This window comes from Hyla sarda, chromosome 2 (assembly GCF_029499605.1).
Source record: "Hyla sarda isolate aHylSar1 chromosome 2, aHylSar1.hap1, whole genome shotgun sequence".
Taxonomy (NCBI): Eukaryota; Metazoa; Chordata; class Amphibia; order Anura; family Hylidae; genus Hyla; species Hyla sarda.
Genome location: NC_079190.1, coordinates 231,175,964 through 231,195,694, shown reverse-complemented (window position 1 = coordinate 231,195,694; position 19,731 = coordinate 231,175,964). Strand labels below are relative to the sequence as shown.

General features: G+C 42.2%; 1 protein-coding gene across 1 annotated transcript in view; it reads right to left on the bottom strand.

The window, feature by feature from the left end:
• Positions 1-1,169: 1,169 nt before the first annotated feature.
• ASL (argininosuccinate lyase) overlaps positions 1,170-19,731 on the bottom strand; it is a 54,086-nt gene continuing 35,524 nt past the window's right edge. The window contains exons 12-17 of the mRNA XM_056556529.1: positions 16,226-16,310; positions 15,175-15,234; positions 12,594-12,677; positions 10,656-10,736; positions 9,308-9,414; positions 1,170-1,945 (exon numbers count right to left, since the gene is read on the bottom strand). Coding sequence (XP_056412504.1) covers positions 1,798-1,945; positions 9,308-9,414; positions 10,656-10,736; positions 12,594-12,677; positions 15,175-15,234; positions 16,226-16,310 — 565 coding nt within the window. The 3' untranslated portion in view covers positions 1,170-1,797. The remainder of the gene's footprint in view (positions 1,946-9,307; positions 9,415-10,655; positions 10,737-12,593; positions 12,678-15,174; positions 15,235-16,225; positions 16,311-19,731) is intronic.

The window sequence follows — 19,731 nt, the reverse complement described above, 5'->3', positions numbered from 1 at the left end:
TATCCACTAGCAACGGCTCACCTCTCTGGCTGCTGAAGATAGGCGCGGTACAAGGGAGTAGGCAGAAGCAAGGTCGGACGTAGCAGAAGGTCGGGGCAGGCAGCAAGGATCGTAGTCAGGGGCAACGGCAGAAGGTCTGGAAACACTGGCAAGGGACACACAAGGAACGCTTTCACTGGCACTAAGGCAACAAGATCCGGCAAGGGAGTGCAAGGGAAGTGAGGTAATATAGGGAGTGCACAGGTGATAACTCTAATTGGAACCACTGCGCCAATCAGCGGCGCAGTGGCCCTTTAAATCGCAGAGACCCGGCGCGCGCGCGCCCTAGGGAGCGGGGCCGCGCGCGCCGGGACAGAACAGACGGGGAGCGAGTCAGGTAGGAGAGCCGGGGTGCGCATCGCGAGCGGGCGCTACCCGCATCGCGAATCGCATCCCGGCTAGCAGCAGGATCGCAGCGCCCCGGGTCAGAGGACGTGACCGGGGCGCTGCAGCGGAGGAGGTGAAGCGAGCGCTCCGGGGAGGAGCGGGAACCCGGAGCGCTCGGCGTAACACCTGTATTGTGACATCACTGTGTGTATTATCCCTGTACTGTGACATCACTGTGTATTATCCCTGTCCTGTGACATCACTGTGTGTATTATCCCTGTACTGTGACATCACTGTGTATTATCCCTGTACTGTGACATCACTGTGTGTAATATCCCTGTACTGTGACATCACTGTGTATTATTCCTGTATTGTGACATCACTGGCCCTCATTTACTATTCTAAACCCGACTTCTTTTGTCGTTTTTTTTTGGCGCATCTTTGTCTGCGACATGTCGCAGACATCGTGCGCCAGTCTGCGACACGATGCAACATTTTTTCCCGATGGACCCGATGTGGATTCTCCCAAACCCGAAAAAGGGGCGTAACCCGACATTTCTGAGCTTTCCCACGTATTTATAAAGGTTTCCAACCCGAATTTGTTGAATTGTTGTGGATTTTTTCCCGACAACTCAAAGGAGTTGGAAACCAAAACCAACAAAACCCACGTGCGACAAACAGGATGCGACATAATAATAAATACCAGGGGAAAAAAGCGGTCGGGTAAGAAAGCAAGATAGACTTACATCCCGACATCTAAGTAAATGAGGGCCACTGTGTGTATTATCCCTGCACTTTAAAAAGGCTTTAAAAAACATTGTAAGAACTGAATAGAACATAACACACAATACATTTTATTGTTTTTATTATAAATTTTTACATTGACAAATTAATTTTCCTATTTAGAAAATCCTATACAAGGGTGTGTGCCCAAGTAATTGGTGCAAATATCTAGCATATTGACAGGACAACAAGTGTGACAACCCTACTTTTTCTCAGTAGTGCTAAATAGTTAAAGTTTACAAATTCTTCAAAAAATCTATTGAAAAAATATAATTCACAGGAGAGAAAGGCAAAATTAAAGAGCAACTATTTTCATCATGGTTTCTCGAAACCTTTTTTTATTTTAGGTGGAGGAAACAAAGAAGCTGTGGTCTGAAGTGGTTTGCAGAAGCTTGACACAGTTTGTAATGCTCTAATGTAGAATTATTACTAGAAATTGAGGGATATGAGCCCCTGCTTATATTAGCATGTATCCTCTCAAAGCATTCCAGGCAAAGGATAAGGTCATCTGCTGACAGTCCTACTATGCTAGATAGCATATCTGACATTTAATGTTATATTATGTAATTACTTTTTATACAATTAACTACCTGAGGGTATGAAGTATCTTCTGATATGCTTACATCTTAATACAGATAATTCATAATGTTAATGGTCCTTGTGATTTTTCATCCAGTTTCTGATCTGTTCAACCTGTGCAACCACACAGCTCTTCGCTGTTCCACCTGCTGCCGTGTACTGCTCCACACTGTTTGTATAGTTCCACAATTTGGAAACATCACTAGCAAAGAGAGGACTGTAAAGACAAAAAATACAAACAAGCTATATATTTAGTTTATTATAATGAAGAATACAGAAGATATTAAAAGCCATTATGTTGAGGACATTCCAAGTTCCAAGTAGCCACTTTGAAAGGGACTCTTACACCTGGGTCACCCAGACTTACCTGAATATATAGGTAGAGGTGTGGGTGACCCTGTTCCTAGCATTGCTTACTGGGGGAAAATACGTGCAGCTGTTCCAACGCTAATTCTTTGTTATGCGCAATGAAAGCGAGCCGCTGAGTTATGTGCAACACTTTCCCCAGCCCACTCCGGCTGATGTTAATTCATCATGAATATTTATCCCTGCTTCAATCTCACGGGCGCTTTAAATCAATGAACTGCAGCAGCTTTTGCGGTGCCATAGACCACCGCCGCCACCCGCTTCTATCCCCCTGCCTGTCTGGGGGTCCTGAGTCCTATCACCGCCTCCGCTACCGCCCCCACCGCTCCGCTCCGAGGCCTCTACCACCCCACGCCTCACCTCCCACCGCACTGCCCCGGCCCCATTGCCTCCCCCATCCCCGGTTTTATAATTACCTGTTCCTGGGGCCCACTCTACATCTGGCTCCGGTGGCGTCCTCCTGAGCTGTCACTGTGCGCGGTGATGTCACATCACTGCGCACAGCGTAATGCAGGACGCAGCAGGAGCCAGATGTAGAGTGGACCCCAGGAACAGGTAATTATAAAACCGGGGATGGGGGAGGCAATGGGGCCGGGGCGGTGCGACGCGGGGCGGCGGGTCCGTGGGGGGGTAGGGGCGGTCGCGGTGCGGTGGGGCAGGGGGTGGGACATTATCGGCAAGGTAATTGCAGATACCGATAATGCCCGAAATCGCGATTATCGTCCGATAATATCGGCCAAACCGATAATCGGTCGATCCCTATGTGTGACTACTGCAGTCCATAGGGATACAATTAATTATGTATCTGTTATTTTAGAGTTTAGCACTAAGAAAGACATTAGGTGAAAAAATATGGTGCATGTATGGCTGTGATTTGTGTGAAAGTTGGTATGGAGGAAAGTCTGTACAATAAATGTGCGACTGCAGCATATTTATATTGTTTACTGTGCGATACACTGTTCCAGTATTAATAAAATGTAGTCTAATAAGTATTAGTTATAGACAAGGTAACAAATAACAGCTGTACAGTTCATGTCTTTTATTGAGCACCCCAATTAAACATCCACGGGGCAAGAAGAAAAAGTGAATATGTGACTTAAACTGGCAAAAGGAGCTTCCATTAAAGAGAGGAGACTAGAAATATGGCTTCCACAGGGCATTTGCCTATTTAATAATGGCACACAAAGCCTAGTTTTAGAAAACAACTGGTTAATGAGGATTATGCCTCCATGAAAAGAAGAAGACCTCAAAAGGATGTGTAAGATACACACATGGGGGGACATGTATCAAAGATTTTACCCCTGTTTTGTGGGTATTTTTTTGCGCAAAATTTTGCGCAAGCCCTTTTTTTTTGCGCATTTTTTTGCGCACGTTTTGGTAGAGCATGTCGTCCAGATGTGGCCGAATCAGGGTACCTTGGAGCTGCATATATAGTACACATGGATTTATTACCTGCGTACTTTTCCTTTGCACCCAAAATTTTGATGCAAGAGCGTCTTTTTCCCAGTAAATATAAGCCAACTTTAACTGCACGTAGCGAAATCCTTTCTATTTCTGAAGGAAAGTTCTACTAAGGAACCACCAGAATGTTTTCACTTCCCCATCTCAATTCCTCATTTGGTTTGCTTTATATTGCTTTTTACTCCTTGGTTATTCCAAAGCACTTTTAAAATAATTTGCATATAGAATATTTGTTTACAGTTCAGTTATTCATTAGATGACTTGTATATTGGTATTTTATGATCCAACAATTTAATACATTTACATAGGAAATATTTGATAACTTATCATTGAACAAGCTCCGTCACATTAAAATAGCTTTGTAATCCACTTAACACTGTAGATCATTCTCCTTTTATTTTTAAAATTTACCGCTTTCCGTTATACTTTTCCCCAGCGCCTGGTAAGATGGTGGCTATCACTGATAGCCAGCCATCTTACCATGTGACCACGGGGGGTTTCATTCCCCCCCAGCGATCGCTGCTATCAGCTAGTCAAATCTGACTAGCTGATAGCAGCGTTTTTCACTATCAGAATACTTAGCAGCGCGGTGTGTGAGTCCAGATCACGGGGATCGGGACACACACCGCTCTGCTAAGTGTCCCTTACCCGTCCCCCAGCGTCACTTACCCGGCCATGCGGTGTCCTGAGCAGTCCCGGTGCGAGCAGCGTCCTCCAGGCGGTCCCGGAGGTGGTGCGTCCCCGCGGTGAGTTTGCAGCAGCAGGGCGGCATCTTCATTGGCAGCAGTGAGATCGCCGAAAAGCGATCTCACTGCTGCCTCTGGGAGTTTCAAAACTGCAAACTTTGGCTTTCTGGGCATGCTGGGAGTTGTAGTTTTGCAACAGCTGGAGGTCCACAGTTTGTAGACCACTGTATAATGGTCTCCAATCTGTGCTCATCCAGATGTTCCAAAATTACAAATCTCAGCATGCCCACTCTGTCGAGGCATGCTGGGAGTTGTAGTTCTGTAACATCTGGAAGACCACAGATTGGAGACCATTATACAGTGGTCTACAAACTGTGGACCTCCAGCTGTTGCAAAACTACAACTCCCAGCATGCCCAGACTGCCCAAGCATGCTGGGAGTTGTAGTTCGTCAACATCTGACCCTTCAGATATTGCCGAAATACAACTTCCAGCATGTCTGGCCATGCTGGGAATTATAGTTTTGCAACAGCTGGAGGCACACTAGTTGGGAAACATTGTTCGTTTCCTAACTCTTTTTCCCAACCCGTGTGCCTCCAGCTGTGCCTCCAAACTATAACGCCCAGCATGCACTGACAGACCATGCATGCTGGGAATTGAAGTTGTGCAACAGCTGGAGGCACACTGGTTTGGAAACACTAAGTTAAGTAAAAAACTTTCAAGTGTTTTGCAACCAGTGTGCCTTCAGCTGTTGCATAACTACAACCCTCAGCATGCACGGACTGCCAAAGGGCATGCTGGGAGTTGTAGCAGTATGCCTCAAGCTGTTGCATAACTACAAGTTCCAGCATGTCCTTCTGCTGTCACTGCATGCTGACATTTGAAGTTTTTGCAACAGCTGAAGGCACACTGGTTGCGAAACACTGAGTCTGTTTCCGTGTTTCGCAACCAGTGTGCCTCCAGCTGTTGCAAAACTACAACTCCCAGCATGCACGGACAGCCAAAGGGCATGCTCGGAGTTGTAGTTTTGCAACAGCTGGATGTTTCCCCCCCCCTCCCCCCAATGTGAATGGACAGGGTACACTCACATGGGCGGAGGTTTACAGGGAGTGCTGCAAGATTGAGATGCAGCAAACTCGCTGTGAATTTTTGGGACACAATTTAGCCAGAGTACGGAGATACCACATATGTGGGCGCAAAGTGCTCTGCGGGCGCACAACAAGGCCCATAAGGTAGAGTGCACCATGTACATTTGAGGTGATTTGCACAGGGGTGTCACAGATGTTAAATGAAGAATAAGGACATTGGTATAATTGATGTGTTGTAATTGGGTGCAAAAAGTGGTATTATTGTGAGATTAAAACTCTACATAATGAAGAAAAAAAATTCTAAAACTAATAACGAGGACACAATTACTGTTTAGGTGCAGATACGCTGCAGACAAAGCTCCTACTAAATAGAGCTGCGGTGTAAATTTATGCTCTGAGGAGAGTTCTAAATTTAACCGCAATTCAAGAAAGTAGCTACGCAAGAATGATAAATTTAACGCAGCAGCGCCAAATTTACTCAACAGGCAGAGGGGTAAAAAACTTCTATTATACACTGGAAATCATACATGTCCCCCATGGAGACTAAAAAGGCTACAGAACTATTCATAAACAATTATAATCGATATAAAAAAAAGTCTACACACCATTTTAAAATACCAGGTTCTTGTGATGTTAAAGAATAAGACAGAGATAAATCATGTAAGAATGTTTTCCATTATTAATGTGACCTATAACATGATCAATTCAATAGTAAACCAAACTAAAAAAATTGGAGGGGGAAAGAAAAAAATAAAAAGAACATACTATAACCTGGTAGCAAGTGTGCACACACTTAAACTAATATTTAGTTAGATCACCTTTTGCTTTCATTACATCAATCAGTCTTTTGTGCAGGAGTCTATTAGCATGACACATTTTGACATGGCATTATTTGCCCACTCTTCTTTGCAAAAAGTGCTCCAAATCTGTTAGATTGCGGGGACATCTCCTGTGCACAACCCTCTTCCGGTTACCCCACAGATGTTCAATTGGATTAAGGTCTGGACCCTGGCTGGGCCATTCCAAAACATTAAAGGGGTACTCCGGCGCTAAGACATCTTATCCCCTATCCAAAGGATAGGAGATAAGATGCCTGATCGCAGGGGGCCCGCCACTGGGGACCCCGTGATCTTGCACGCCGCACCCAGTTAGAATCAGCCCCCGGAGCTTGCTTGCTCCGGGTCTGATTACTGGCGATCACGTGGGACGGAGCATAGTGACATCATGGCTCCGCCCCCATGTGATGCTCCGCCCCCTCAATGCAAGCCTATGGAGGGGGCATGACAGTTGTTTTTCCAAAGGGTGTGCAACCAAATATTAAGGGTGCCAATAATTTTGTCCAGCCAATTTTTGGAGTGACATTATGTCCAATTTGCTTTTTTTCCTCTTTTTTGGTTTAGTTCCAATACACACAAAGGGAATAAACATGTGTATAGCAAAACATGTGTTACTGCAATCCTTTTCTGTGAGAAATACTTTATTTTCTTGAAAAATGCTAACATTTACGGCCATGACTGTAGGTCACAATAAAAGTGGAAAAGGAGAACATTTTGTACTATTACTTCTCTCTCTAGGAGTGTTAATGTCACTCCAACGTGCAAGAAATAATTAAAAAGAAAAAACCCAAGTGTAATAGCAAAAGGGCTAAACCTCTGTTCATACGTCCACTGTTGAAACACACTTAACAAGAATATAATTACACTAAAAGGAAGTCATTGCTGCCCCAAAAAATGTACATCCTCTTAACTTTGCTTAAGATCACTTGGATGTTCCACAATACTTTTAGGGAAAGGTTTTATGGACAGATGAGACAAGGTGGAAGGTTTTAGAACAGATTCACAGTGCTATGTTTGGAGAGAAAAAAAAAAAAAAAAACACTGCACACCAACACCAAACCCACATACCATTATACAGAAGAATGCAGCCTAGTACATTACTATATAAAAGGATCCAAATTCTTTGGGATCAAAGAAATAAAAAAGCATTGGAGAAGAGGTGATTTTATATCTCAAATGTCGCAAACAGAAAGTAGGTGGATATTTGAGCTGGATACTTTGGTTCCACAGGGTCTTAATGTGGACTTTGAATTATTTGCCTTCCTAAAGTAAATAAGGACTAGAGGGGAAAAAAAAGGAAAATTAAATAAAATACAATTCAAACAATGTGATTTATGATAGCACAACTTACGGTTCTCCAGATCTAATAATCTACTCGGAAGAGGGATTGTGGAAAAATTTACCATTCCACTGCCTAACTATAGGAAAATCTAAAATATTGTCTACCCGATCTGGAAAGAATAAAATGCAATGGGACACAGATCATGAAAAAGCTGCTGACCACAATAAACGGACTTAAAAACAGAATATTAGGTCTGCACTAGGAAAGGAAATAATGCACGTTAAAGGGTAGCTCCCACCATCCTATTTTTTTTTTCTGTCCCTGCCTATTGCACATCTATCCCTAACCCCCTCCCTGCTTTAAATTTTTATTTTTACTATATAAAAAATGGATTTTTGTCTGCCTGGCAGTGTGCTCACTACCAGGCAGACTTCCCCAGCACGCACCACGTCACTGATGCCTGCTGGGGCCGGCACCTCCGCCCTTAGTTCATCTACACAGGGTGCCTCCAGCTGTTTCATCACTACAACTCCCAGCTTGCCCTGACATCTATTGGCTGTCAGGGCATGCTGGGAGTTGTAGTATTGAAACAGCTGGAGGCACCCTGTGTAGATAAACTATTAGTTACATGCAGCGTTAGCCCGTCCCCTCCGTCTCTCCCCCCCCCCATGCCCCGTTCCCTCCATCACAACCCCCCCCCCCCCTACACTTACTGCAGAGTCCGGCAGCGGGCGTGCAGGGACAGCAGCGGCGGCGACGAGGCGGCAGTGTGAGGTGGTTTTTTGCGCCCCCGTAGATCCATGCGTCCGCTCCTCCCCCAGCTCTCCGAAGATTTCCGAAGCTAGAGCTGGGGAGGGAGGAGGTTTACACCCCCTCCCTCATCTCCCCTCCCTGAGCTCGGCTGGACGCAGATCTCTACGGCAGAGGACATAGATCGCCACGGCAGGTCCCCTCCCTCATCTCCCCTCCCTGAAGACGTAAATCTCCACGGCAGGTCCAACCACCTCACAGAGGTGGAGGCGGCGATGTGCGGGAGGAGTGGCCTCCCAGCCAGTGGCCGGGGAGCCAATGCGCTCGCTCCCACCTGTCTGATTGACAGGCAGGGAGCGAGCGCAGGCTGAATGAAAAAGGACCGATGCCCGGCCGCATCGGTCCTTTTTCAGGCGTGACGTCACGCCAGGCTGCAGCCGGCCACTACGCTCTATTCCGGCAGTCTCCCAGCGCCCAATATCTCCACAACCAGGAAGCCCCTCACAACATCCAGGCAGCGGAGAACACGTGGAGCGTAACATTGAACTACACTTAACTACAAGGCATTTCTACAGTGTATAGAATATTGGATAACAAAGATTGGGAAAGATACATATAAACACAAGGAAGAAACCTAATTAACCTTAATCTTAAGTGTAACGATCATTACTAGAAAGGTTATAGAAGCCAAAAAATAAAAATAAAAAAACTCCTGACAAAGAGGGGCATGCAATCAGAAGCCCTGACACCATCAAATATATTTTAACTATATAAAAGAATGCAACCTAGTAAGCTATAATTGAGTTAGGGCCATGAGGAGCAGAGCCAGCCTAAGCAGAAGAGAGCCAATGGATGGCAAACTCTGTGGTAGTCCTGAAAATAAACAAGCCCTAATATGACTACATCGACTGGAAAATAAAAACGGTTATGGCTCTTGGAAGGTCCTAAAGGCAAAATAGGCAGTGTCTCTAAGCATTTAACAGATGATCTGCACAACCCACCATTCGCTGCTGTAGACAGACCTTCAAATTGAATAGGGGTTATCCAAATGGGGTTAGAAAAGGGTTTGCCTTTACAAAATTACAGGAAGGGTAAGCATAGTGTCACATACCTGATGCTCTTTAAGTCTTCGAGAGAGAGTTTATTGAGTGCGATGCCCTTGGTTTCTGCGAGCTGAACAGTTTTTCCAGAGATTCCATGTGCTTGTCTGAAGGGCATCTGTCATCAAAAAACATCCAATTACAGGAAACAAAACTGCTATTTTAGGCTGGGGTGACATATAGGGGGATCATTACAAAATTGATGAAAAAAAAAACACAAAAAAATAAATAAAATAACCACATTAATCCAATTTATCTTGCGTGAGGCAGGTTTCCTATAAATATACAATTGCTGTGAGGTAACATTTAAAAGGAGTAGTCTTATGGAGAAAAAAATGTATCCCCTATTTAAAGGATAGGGGATGGGTTTTAGAACACGGGGGTCCAACCGCTGCCCCCCGATCTCCTAAATGAAAAAAAAACTGCCCAGGTTCAGTCATAATTAGAGACATCTTCTTTGGTCTACACAATATAATATATTTAGTGGCGGGGTAACCCTTTTAACATTGAGTTCAATGTAAAACAGCATGCAGTAAGCAGCTGTGCCCCCTCTAGTGGTAGTGCAGGAAGGTAGAACTAATGAAAATGCTCGTCAATCAGTCTGCAGTGGCAGTCTACTGTTCATGCAGAAGGTGGTCTGTCCTTAGTCTGGTGTAAATGTTTTTTATTACCTTCCATACAATAATGTTTATTTTTTTATTTGGTTTGAACAAATATAATTTAGATTTTAAATATTTAAACTTAGGAGTTAAAAAGGCTTAAAGGGGTACTCTGCCCCTAGACATCTTATCCCCTATCCAAAGGATAGGGGATAAGATGTCTGAACGCGGAGGTCCTGCCGCTGGGACCCTCCGTGATCTCTGCTGCGGCACCCCAGTTATCCGGTGCACGGAGCGAACTTCGCTCCACGCCGGATGACAAGCAATGCAGCCCCGGAGGCTTGTGACGCCACCACGCCCCCTCCCATAGACTTGCATTGAGGGGGCATGACATCACAAGGGGCGTGGATGTGACGTCACGAGCCTCCGGAACCGCACCCGGCGTTCTAAACTAAGGCTGGGTGCTGCAGGGAGTTTGTGGGCATCCCAGCGGCAGGACCCCTGCGATCAGACAGCTTATCCCCTATCCTTTGGATATGCTTTAAAGCAACGGGCATCCAAGACTGATGTACTCAGAGTATAATGTATGCACTCCAGTAATTTGCATCAGTCTCAGAGCAAGTTGCGTCTACAAGATTGTCCGGGAACGTTAAACATATCCTGCCGCTGGAGATCGTGATTGGAATCCTTTAAATGTTTTTAAGCCTTGCACCATGTGATAAACAATCCATATCAAGATCAAGTGTTAAGCACCACTTACCCCTTTCCTGACCAAATAATAAGCAATGTCTGTGGCCAACATATCTGGACTCAGAGCTTTTTCCATAGCTTCTTTGTTAATCTGGAATACAAAATCCCATCACTATGTCATTCCAAACATCATTTCCTGCAGAAGCACTAAGCTCTATCAGGAAATTTAATCATGACATCTATTGTGAGTTTTCTGTTGTCAATACTGCACACATATGAAAAAGTCACAATTAAAAAAGTGAAATATTGTTGTCTTTTTTGCTTCACAAACTTAATTTGCTTAATATACTGTAATGGGATCTTTAAACAGGGTTCTGTGATGCGGTATTATCTCTTCAACAGCAACAACATGCATACTCTCATGTAGTAAAAGGGGTATTCTAGGAATTTTTTTTATTTGACTATGCTACAGGGGCTGTAAAGTTAGTGTAGTTCATAATATAGTGTCTGTACCTGTGTGTGACGGTTTTCTCACAATTCTTATGTGATTTTCACCAATATTTATTTTTAACAGCATACAAAATGACTGTTGTCTCAGATTTTTCCCAGGTTGCAATGCGGCAGAGACCGGACTCACTAGTCAGCTGATGACAGGGAGCCTGTCTGCTTCAATGGGTGGAGGGATTGCTTGGTGGGAGAGAGATCAATAAGCAACTAATGCAACAGCTGTAGGCACCTTGATTGTAAACCACAGGTCTTTTGAATGTATGCAGCTCATTTATGTTTCAATTGGTGGGGTGGCTGATGTGTGGGAGGGAGGAAAATGGAATTATGGGATTTGTAGGCAAAAGAGAACTCAAAACAGGAAATGCCAGTTCACAAAAAGCTAGCCACAGTGTTATGTAATCTCACAACATAGCCATTTAGCCCCAAGACAAGCGCAGATCCTTCCTAAGCATGTCCATTACTGTCTGCCAGGTACTTACTAAAAACTTTAAATTTTTCATCTATAGAGCTTGTTGTTTGCAAGACTTATTGTACTCTGTAATGACATCACTCATTTTACCACAAAATATATGGTGAGGCAAAATTTTTTTTATTTGTGGGACACAGTTGACTACTATTATTAAATATGCAAATTATTTTTACCGACACATTATCTTTATTCTGTAGGTCCATACGATTACAACGATACCCAATATAGGTTTTGTTTTATTTTGCTAATGAAAAAAAATATATAACTTTTTGTAAGAAAATTAGTAGGCTTAAAATTGTCCCCTTCAGACCCCTATAACTTTATCATTTTTCTGTATACAGGGCTGTATTAGGGCTCATTTTTGTAGTGATCTGTAGTTTTTAATGGTACCACTTTTGTTTTTAATGGACTTTTTGTTAACTTTTATAGATTTTTTTTATGCTATAGGAAGGGAGCAAAAATGCACAATTCTGGATTTTGGTATTTTTTTTACATTTACACCATATACCGTGTGGTTTAATTAACATTTTATTTTGATAATTCAAACATTTACGTTATTACATGGAATCTCTCGATTCCTAACACTGATCAATACTGTGCTAATACACAGCATTGATCAGTGTTATCTGCGCTCTGTTGCTCTAGCCTGTTAAAGCAGGCTAGAGCTACACAAAGACAAGCGGACGGAATAGAGGAAGGTAGTGACTCTCCGGCCATCAGTTAAGGGGATCGGGACAGCACGATTGCCCCGTGGTGGTCCCGATCACCTATAGCAACCAGGCAACAACATGGAGTTGCCGTCTTTAGGTCCCACAATCAGCTTTGATCGTGGGATCTAAAAGGTTAATATCCTCACAGCGGCAGGATATTAGCTGTTGATTCCATCCGGGGGGGTACGTTGTACGGAGCGGGATGATGTCACAATCCTGCTCCGTAGCTGATCCACTCTTCCTAGAACATACCCATACACCTTGGGGAGGGAAGGGGTTAAAGAATATCAAGAAAGTAAAGACAAAACTAAGAGATGAATACCTGTAATGTGGAAATTACTCCAGATGCCACCTGAAGCACAGCACATATGGTGTCATAAACGTCAAACATGGCCTCTTTGTCTTCCTATATGCAAAAATACATTTGTTTAAATAAATAATACCTGATGTTTCTATGCCATTGCGGTGAACTAAGACTACCGTAAGTTCACATTGCTGTCATACTCTGTAATTCGGAGTTCCATCTGCAATGCCGTCAGAACGACAGGAGTTTAGAGGTGAAAAAAAATAGTGCATGCACAATTTTATTTTTTTTACGCTAAACTATCAGATCCCCGACGGACCCCATTCAAGTAAATGTGTTTATTGTGCTCTGACCTGTTTTTAGAGTCCGTTCTGCACAAGAAAAAAAAATAAAGACGAACGGACCCTGAACAGGATGAATGCAAACGGAAATTTGAACTTAGCCTAAGACAACTTTTTAAACATCTGGGCAAGAAGATGAGTTTGTTAAAGAGGACACAGTGCAAGTGGCAGTAATTCATGTATGAAATATCAGAAAAGGTGATCATTTGCCTTTGTATGGCCAACATAATGCTAACCACACAGAAGATGAACATTATGGTCATGATTATATGAGAAAGTGATGTAATCCCAACATAAACAATTGCCATAGACCTAATAAACAATTTTATTTAATATATGTATATAAGTACCGTATTTATCGGCGTATAACACACACTTAAAACTTAAATTAGAGGCAAAAAGTCTGCCTGCGTGTTATACGCCGATAAATCTTTTTGTCACTGATTTAAAGTGTCTGCGGCCAGGCTGCTAATCCTTAACAAGCAGCCGCTGCTGCGGCCACTTTAAATCAGTGACATAAAGATTTATTGCCTCTAATTTAAGTTTTAAAAGTGCGTGTTATATGCCGATAAATACGGTACTTATATACATATATTATACATTTAAATTTTTTTTTAAATTTTCCTCCCTTTCCCCCCTGCTTTTTATTGTATTGTTTTTTTTTATCTTCCTTACCTAGCCGCGCTCGGCAGGCCAGGTCCAGTGTCGGCTGCGGTCAGTGAAGCAGGATGAGTGACGTCCTCTGCTAGCTCCGCTGCACAGAATCAGGGACGTCACTCATTCAATGATGCTGCCGCTGTGACTATTCTAAGGTTGCTGCGGTTGGGCTGCTTAAACAAGCTGTCGGCGCTGCGGACATACTGACCAGCGGCGGCTGCAGCGAATGATGAGTGACGTCCCTGATGCTGTGCAGCCGGCAGAGGACGTTACTCATCCTGCTTCACTGACCGCAGCTCGCAAGAGCCGACACTGAGCGCGGCTAGGTAAAGAAGATGGGAAAAAATATATATATAAAAACAGGGGGGGGGGGGGGAAGGGGATGCTGAGAGGGGGGCATGATGAGAGGGGGGCATGATGAGAGGGGGGCATGATGAGAAGGGGGCATGATGAGAAGGGGGCATGATGAGAGGGGGGCATGATGAGAGGGGGGCATGATGAGAGGGGGGGCATGATGAGAAAGGGGTGGGGGAATGGGTGTAAATCTGGCACAGGGGCTGATAAAAGGGGAGGAATTATGTGGCACTGGAAGGGGGGACCAAACTGAAGTTCAGGCAAAATCAAAGTTAGAGGGATGATATGGCATTTAGTCTGTCATTTATCTTATATGTATTTTTTTTTTACTTAAATTTCCCTATTAAAATGGGGGTGCATGTTATACGCCGATAAATACTGTATATTTATGAAACATAAAAACCCCTTTAGAGAAGCACTCCAAACTTTTTATTCATACTAGTCCTACAGCGCCATTTCTTTTATTCAAGCGCAGCTGCATCTATGCATTTCCCTACTCTACCTTGGTCATATGATCTCAATTCTGACTCTCCAAATCTCCCAGTACCTAATGGTTACAACAGGATGTCAGACTCCGACTTCTCTTGGACTACAGGCTGAGATCTTCACCTACTAAATCCCTCCTATAAGCTCTAAGACCTTTCCCCTCCCAACTCCATTTGCTATCTCTATGAGATCAGGATATATATATTAGTTATACATCTCCCGCTGAGGCTGTCTGCACACATAGTGTTTCTAGCTGCCGATCCTGGGTGGGAGATGTGGGTATCCTGCGGTTACTTGGCGCCAACTGCGATTATTCTGCCGGACTTGCCTAAGTAAGTTCCAAGCCACTTATGAGTCTAATGAGTTCACTTCACCCTGATGAGATGGCCCGCTGCAATAATCAAATGCCCCAGCCAAAGCCAGATGATTCATGGCAAATGTAGGCTGCATTACAGAACCCACATCATTCTGAATTTCTAAACCAAAATGGGATCTATCTTATGCCTGCCACATCAACAAAAAGAGGCAAGAAAAATGCATACACGAGAAATTCTACTTTATTCTTAAATATAGCCTCTGCTGTTCTATATAAGCAAAAAATAAATAAATAAATAAATTGCCAAAGTGCTTCTTAAAGAAAAACACAAAACTTCCAACAATTTGAATATCTACTTTCTTCAACAGAAATAGAGTATTATTTTAAAAAAGACTGGGGAATTTTAAGTGTCAAGGTTAGCTAAGTGGGTACCAGTTATACTCACCTGCAGGTCCTTGTTGTATGTGCTTGGAAGACCTTTTAGTGTCATCAGAAAACCAGAGCACTTGAGAGGAAATAAATTTGCAACATATTTAGAGAACATTTTTTACTAATGCACGGTTGGAAAATTGTAAGTTATTGCACTTATAAAGATATATATATATATAAACCCAACAAAACATATGTGCGAGCAAACAAACTTTGTCACTGGCATTTCCAATTGGCATAATTATAGAAAAAGATGGGTTTAAAAGTTGGCATAAAAAAAAAAAAAAAATATTGGTTAGTTTATTTGGTAAAAATGTTATACATATATCTAGTTATTCGTTTAGATAGAAGGATATCTAAATAATGTCACTGGCGGTGGGGAAACGTTTAACACAAAGATGTTTATTTGCATTACTTTATGCTTAATTTACACTACAATTTACACTACTGAGGTTGTTTCTGTCATAATGACCTTAAACAGTGTTGGATCTGTCTTCTAGTTACCAGCAGTGACCAACAGATCCCATTTATCTGACTTATAAAGTCCAATGGGTTATGCTATGGTGTCTGTTGATTTGATGGGAAGAATTGTACTACATGAAAATGTGAGCAGAGCTTAACCCATGCTGTCTGCATCTGGAATATGATTCACAGTTACAACAAGATAATGGCTATACATTAACATAATGGCGGTCATTTACTTATGTAATCCCGACTTTTTTTCTCGGGTTTTGTGTTCAAATTGTGTTGAATGCTTCGTGTGCCAGAATTTGCGACCAAAATCCCCAAAACCCATCAAACTCTTCATTTTACTAAGAAAACGGGGCGTGGTTACTGGGGAATGGGGTGTGTCCCTACAGTTTTATGTTCCCACATAAAATGTGGGGGATTTGCGCTAAAAAAAAAAAATCAGACAGCTCAGAGCAATTGTTAAAAAAGCAAAACGTAGGGAAAATTTTTGAATACCGTGGAAAAATACCTGTCAAGAAAAGAAAAACCCTACCAATACAACTACACTCCATTCTTAGTAAATCAGGCCCATTGTATGACAATTATTTTTCCCATACCCTTCCAAAGACACGTCCAGCTTTGCTTCGGATTAGTTCCAAACTGTCGGGGTTCTTCTTCTGAGGCATTAAACTACTTCCAGTACTGAAGAAGAGATAACGATTTCAATATTATTCTGTGATATAACATACTTTTTTAAGTGGTCAATTATTATCAACGGAAAAGACTGCACATTATGGTGGCAGTAGAAATATCTGCCTGCAGCATAGAAGAGGAGGCAGTTGTGCACATCTACAAGAGAAAGGCATGCTGTTACTGAACACATCTGATAGTGTGTAGGGGTCTGAAAGGGGTACGCCGGTGGAAAACTATTTTTTTTTTCAAAGCAACTGGTGCCAGAAAGTTAAAACAGATTTGTAAATTACTTCTATTATATTAAAAAAATCTTAATCCTTCCAGTACTTATCAGCTGCTGTATGCTCCAGAGGAAGTTGAGTTGTTCTTTTCAGTCTGACTACAGTGCTCTCTGCTGACACCTCTGTCCATGTCAGGAACTGTCCGGAACAGGATAGATGTGCTATGGGGATTTGCTCCTTCTCTGGACAGATCCTGACACAGACAGAGGTGTCAGCAGAGAGCACTGGTCAGTCAAAAAAAGAACAACCCAACTTCCTCTGGTAAGCAGCTGATAAGTACTGGAAGCAGCTGATAAGTACTGGAAGGATTAAGATTTTTTTTTAAATAAAAGTGATGTAACTTTCTGGAGCCATTGATATAAAAAAGTACCCCAAAGTACCCCTTTAAAGCGTACCTGTTTTAACCAACTTTGCATACATTAATATTAAAAGTGAAATAGAAGAAACTTTGTAATGTATCTTATTGGATAAAAAAAAGATTTTTCCCTCCAAAATGTATAGATTTAAGCAGTCTGAAAATCTAATTCTCCTGTTTCTATGGAAATATATTTCGGAGAACTTCTTTAAGAATTTGATTTAGCTTTACTAAAAATTAAAAACTCATTTCTGAGGAAGAAATCCTTTCAGGCCGATAACCTAGAATGAAGCCACCCAGGCAACTAGGTAAACATGGTGGGTCCCAAACCTTAGTTAGCAGCTGAAATGGAGCATGAAAGCAGCATGGGGCTAGTTTTCATTGCAGGAAATGTAATATTACTTTATGACTGTTTAAATGAATGGGTGACTGTGTAATATATGGTCATGTTTACTCTGCCAGATTGGGGTGTAGTATTACTAATAAGACTAGTATTTGGGATTCACCCCACCATGGCCACCTTCAGAAGCAAGTTCAGAACATGAAAAGCTTGTGATTATTTTGGTCTTCCTTATGCACAGCGATCATACACATCAGTGTTGTCACAGTATGGGGAAGTTGTTTTTTTTCACCTTTTTTTAAATTTATTTTTTTGTTTACATTTATTTTTATTTATTCTCCTTTTCCCTTCCTTCTCACTACGGTGTTTATTGTGTTCAACTGGACTGTAAGAGAATGACCGCGGATGACTGTTAAGGCTGTGGTATGGAATGTACGAGGACTTGGGGATAAATTTAAAAGATCAGCGGTAATGGGAGTTATTATGAAGCACGCACCAGGTATAGTCGGGTTAGTTGAGACACATTTAACGAGAGAAACAGTAATTGTTTTGAATCGCAATGTTTGGGGACATTATTTCCATTCTCTTCATACAGCATATTCACGGGGGGGGGGTGTTCGGTGTTAATCCGTAGAAACTTAAATTGGGAATTAATTAGAAAAAGGGTAGATGATGAGGGGAGGTTTGTTTTTTTATATGGGAGACTAGAAAATTTAAGATGTGTATTAGCATTTGTATATAAATGCCTTTCTCATCCGCGGTCCTTCTTAAATTATTTGATTTTTGTGTGAGTTGCGGAGAATGCCCTGTGTTTGCCATGGGGGATATGAACTGCGTCCTAGATGAGAGGTTAGATAGATGGAGGGCAAGCGGGAGTAAAGGAGTGGTGGGTTGCACTCCCCTGGCAAAAGTATGTAATGAACTGGGACTCAGCGATATTTGGAGGATTTACAACCCTCAAAAGAAAGAATATTCATGTTGGAACAAGACCTGTCAAACTATGTCCAGAATAGATATATGTCTGGGAAATGACTAGATGGTTAGATGTCTGTCGGACCACGCGGCTCTAGAAGTACTGATAAAAACAGAGGAAGAGGTAAAAGATGGGTTCCAGAAAATTAACCCAAACTGGTTAAATTTGATAGAGAATGCCACAATAGAAAAAAACTTGAGGGAGTTTTTTGCAAACAACTGGGGCACAGCAAGTGACCCGGTTGTCTGGGAGACCTGTAAAGCTTACCTAAGAGTAATTTTGATGGCAATTGTCTCAAATCAACACACTAAGCAAAGAATTTCTGGGATAAGGAATAAAGAAGGAGATTGGTGTATAGAAAAAAAGGAAATAACAAGGGAATTTTGAGAATATTATGAGTTATTATATAGATCTGAATATTATAAGGAAATAAAGGAAACGCAAAATTATTTGGACCAAATGGAACTCCCTAGACTCCCCGAAATGGAAAAACAAACCTTAGATGCTCCATTAACTAGAATAGAACTGAATAAAGCGCTAGATCAGATTAGGGGTAATACAACACCTGGAAGCGATGGACTACCCTTTGAGGTATATAGAAGGTTTGGCGGAATTTTGATCCCGGCATTACATAGAGTGATTGAGACCAGCATGGTGACAGGGAAATTACCGGATTCAATGCGGGAAGCGGTTATAATATTGATCCTGAAAGAGGGGAAAGATAAAGAGGATATGGGGTCGTATAGACCCATATCGTTAATAAATACGGATATCAAGATTTTCGCCAAAGCATTAGCCATTAGATTACAGAGTAATATCACAGAGTTAATTCAGGAAGATCAGTGCGGGTTTATCCCGGGAAGAATAGCCCGACTATATATATATATATATATATATATATATATATATATATATATATATATATATATATATATATATAGATAGTCCTTACGAATATAGATATGGGAAAATTACAGGGCGGGGAATCCCACTCCATCCTGTCTTTAGATGCCACTAAGGCTTTTGACAGGGTGGAGTGGGAGTTCTTGTGGGCAGTATTAGGAAAATGCTGCTTTGGGAAAACATATATAGACATGATCCGACTGCTACACTCCGAACCTAAGGCAAGAGTGTCGATCAATGGGAAATTATCGGAGCAATTTTCGCTCTCAAGAGGCACCAGACAGGGATGACTTCTCTCCCCCTTGCTGTTTGCTATGAGCATGGAACCTTTGGCTGTTAAGATCAGAGAGGAGAAGGAGATTGGCAGGTTTGGTGCAAGGGGGAGAGAGGACAAAATATCCTTATATGCAGACGATATCCTGCTTTTTTTTTTTTTAAAACAGTCTGATCTGACCGGAGTGATGGCGATTATCAAGGAATATGGGAGTTTCTCAGGGTTAGAAATAAACTGGTCGAAATCAGTACTCCTTCCATTGGGGGAGAATAATATATTCATAGAAAACGAAATAAAAGTATTA